Source organism: Rhinichthys klamathensis, unplaced genomic scaffold (genome assembly GCF_029890125.1).
Source record: "Rhinichthys klamathensis goyatoka isolate OS25496 unplaced genomic scaffold, OSU_Roscu_1.1 h1tg000543l_1, whole genome shotgun sequence".
In the NCBI taxonomy this organism is placed as follows: domain Eukaryota; kingdom Metazoa; phylum Chordata; class Actinopteri; order Cypriniformes; family Leuciscidae; genus Rhinichthys; species Rhinichthys klamathensis.
Window position 1 is genome coordinate 41,807 of NW_026607016.1, and position 3,194 is coordinate 45,000.

The 3,194-nt window shown below is 45.9% G+C and overlaps 1 protein-coding gene across 1 annotated transcript in view; it reads right to left on the minus strand.

Annotated features, from left to right (window-relative positions):
- Positions 1–535: 535 nt before the first annotated feature.
- The window catches only part of npas4l (neuronal PAS domain protein 4 like), a 9,549-nt gene continuing 6,890 nt past the window's right edge, over positions 536–3,194 (minus strand). The window contains exon 8 of the mRNA XM_056238791.1: positions 536–1,544. Coding sequence (XP_056094766.1) covers positions 536–1,544 — 1,009 coding nt within the window. The remainder of the gene's footprint in view (positions 1,545–3,194) is intronic.

The window sequence follows — 3,194 nt, forward strand, 5'->3', positions numbered from 1 at the left end:
ATTCTGACAGATGGCGAGAGAAGCTTTACATTCATTCGTGGAGTGAGATTTCTGTAAAGTACAGAAAATAAATACAGTGATTTGATGAGGTAGATTCAGTTCAGTGCAGCTTATTATTGAATCGTTACAAGAACAATATCTAAACACCGTTAAATCAAGATACATTTACTGGAGAAGCAGAATGACTGAAGATATTAAGTCTTGAAAAACTGTTTAAAATAAGAACAAATATCTGCCAATGGAGTCAGAATATTAAAATTCGAAATCAAGATTACTTTAATGACCCCATCAGCATATTTTTCAAATCATTTGAGGTGTAGTGGTAAATGTTAAAACTTAAAACAATTCACATAAAACACTGCAGCTTTATAAATTATTCTTGAGAAATGACGAGAAACCTGTTCTCACCAACACCTCATCAAATCTCCACGGAAACCAGCCACTGGTTGCCATGGCAATATGCCATACTGGGTTACTAGAGTAAGTCACGGACTTCAGTTGTGTGTATTCATCCGTAAGCGTCACATGACCGGATCTACTGTATGGCGGTGTACAGGCAGTGCTGGAGCTGTGAGGGGCCGTCACACACACACCCCAAGTGTCTGACCGCAACCCCGTCACACACACACCCCGAGTGTCTGATCACAAGCCCGTCACACACACACCCCAAAGGTCTGATCGCGTCCAGATCCCGCAGGATCCCGTCGATCACTGTCTCGTCCAGCAGTGGCCAGTGTGTGTCCAGCGAGCGGATCTGATGGGCCAGCGAGTGTGCATGTGTGTCCAGTGTGCCGGAGTCCGGCGGGCCGTAGAGGAAGTGTGTGTGTGTGTCCGCAGAGGGCGAGGGCTCCGGCGTCAGATCCGGCCCGAACAGGAAGTGCTCCGGGATCTCGCTCGTGTCCAGCACCGGTACACACACGGGCACCCGGTGAGAGTCTGGTACACACACGGGCACTCGGTGAGAGTCCGGCACACACACGGGCACTCGGTGAGAGTCCGGCACACACACGGGCACCCGGTGAGAGTTCGGCACACACACGGGCACTCGGTGAGAGTCCGGCACACACACGGGCACCCGGTGAGAGTCTGGCACACACACGGGCACCCGGTGAGAGTCTGGCACACACACGGGCACTCGGTGAGAGTCCGGCACACACACGGGCACTCGGTGAGAGTCCGGCACACACACGGGCACTCGGTGAGAGTCCGGCACACACACGGGCACTCGGTGAGAGTCCGGCACACACACAGGCACCAGGTGAGAGTCCGGCACACACACAGCAGGAGCGGTGGCGCTGTACGGATGAGACGCAGCGAACGCTGGCGGGCAGAAGCGCGAGTCGCTCACCAGCTGCTCCAGAGCACTGAAGTCGTCAGACAGGAAGTCGGAGGAGTGGCAGGAAGTGGGGCTGTAGGGCGGCGTGGGGAAGAAGCCGGTCTCCGAGCTGCTCCCGGTCTTGATCCGCATCTCTCCTGCCGTCGGACCCGGAGACACCGGAGTGCTGCCGTACAGCTTGTGTTTGAGATAGACGGCCTCCATTTCACTGCAGACGGAAGACCATGAGTTACTGAGACACACACACATCTCATCTTTCACATTTCTTCTTACTTACAGGATAGAAGCTCTGTAGTACAATTGGGTAATCATTCCTCAGATTCTGTAATCAGTCCTTGTGGGGTTCCACAGGGCTCAATTCTGGGGCCTATATTGTTTTCTTTGTACAGGTTACCACTCAGCTTTATTTGTCAAAAATATAATGTTGCGTATCATTGTTATGCAGATGATACTCAACTATATCTTCCATTGAAGGCAGATGATGGCACTGCATTAAATTCTTTGATGAATTGCTTGAGAGAAATTAAACTATGGATGGTACAGAATTTTTATTTATATATATATATATATTGGTCATCTCAAACATCCCTTTTAAAGATCCCTAAATCTCAGCTAAAGTCCACAGGGGGTTGTGCCTTTCAGTTGCTGCACCCGCCTCTGAAAGAACCTGCCTTCGGATATTAGATGTTGTACTACATTGGGTGCTTCTGAGGGCGTATTTAGTACTTGCCCAGGCTTATGGCTGAGCTAGTAGTGGAGTGTACAGTGCATCCGGAATGTATTCACAGCGCTTCACTTTTTCCACATTTTGCCGTTTCAGCGGCAAGATCAAACTAGACGGACATTTAAGAGATACGGTATACAGTCATAACACTTATTACACAGCATTTCACTACATAAATAATTATGGAGATCAGAGATATTGATTTCAGATTAAACTGTTTTAAAATCGTACCTGTTTGTATCTCATAATTCGACAGTGTACAAAACAATAGTCACAAAATGGCCGCCGCTGCGTTTGTATTAAACAAGAGAGAGCCACGAGTCCACGATACTGGATGACATAATTAAATAACTGTACACAAAATATTGATTTGACAGAGTTTTAATATTTTATTAGCTCACAAAAGCAAAACTTCCACGAAGAAAGAGCGTTCCTAGCGAGTGTGTAGCGCTGCTGACTTCAGTGACCGGATGAGCCTGTGTTTCTGCTGTTATCTGGGAATAACTCACCACTGGATGGCACTATTGACCAATCAGAATCAAGTATTCCACAGTGTAATAATGTTGTTTGTATTTTTGGCTATAATATGCTGTTGTAATATTGTTTTAACGGAAAGAACTTTAAAAAACAACGTGACAACTTTAGCCAGCTCACGTTGTTTTTAAATTTGCTATACAAATAAACTAAACTAAACTAATGCTGTGTGAGTAAAGCAAGCAGGAGAAGATGAAGATGAGGATGAAGATGATGATGAAGAAAAAGATGAGGATGAAGATGAAGAACAAATAAAATAAACTAATGCTGTGTGAGTAAAGCAAGCAAGAGAAGATGAAGATGAGGATGAAGATGATGATGAAGATGAGGATGAAGATGAGGATGAAGATGAAGAACAAATAAAATAAACTAATGCTGTGTGAGTAAAGCAAGCAGGAGAAGATGAAGACGAGGATGAAGATGAAGATGAGGATGAGGATGAGGATGAAGATGAGGATGAAGAGGAGGATGAAGATGAGAATAAAGGTGAAGATGAGGATTAGGATGAAGATGAGGATGAAGATGAGGATGAAGATGAAGATGAGGATGAGGATGAAGATGAGGATGAAGATGAGGATGAGGATGAAGATGAGGATGAAG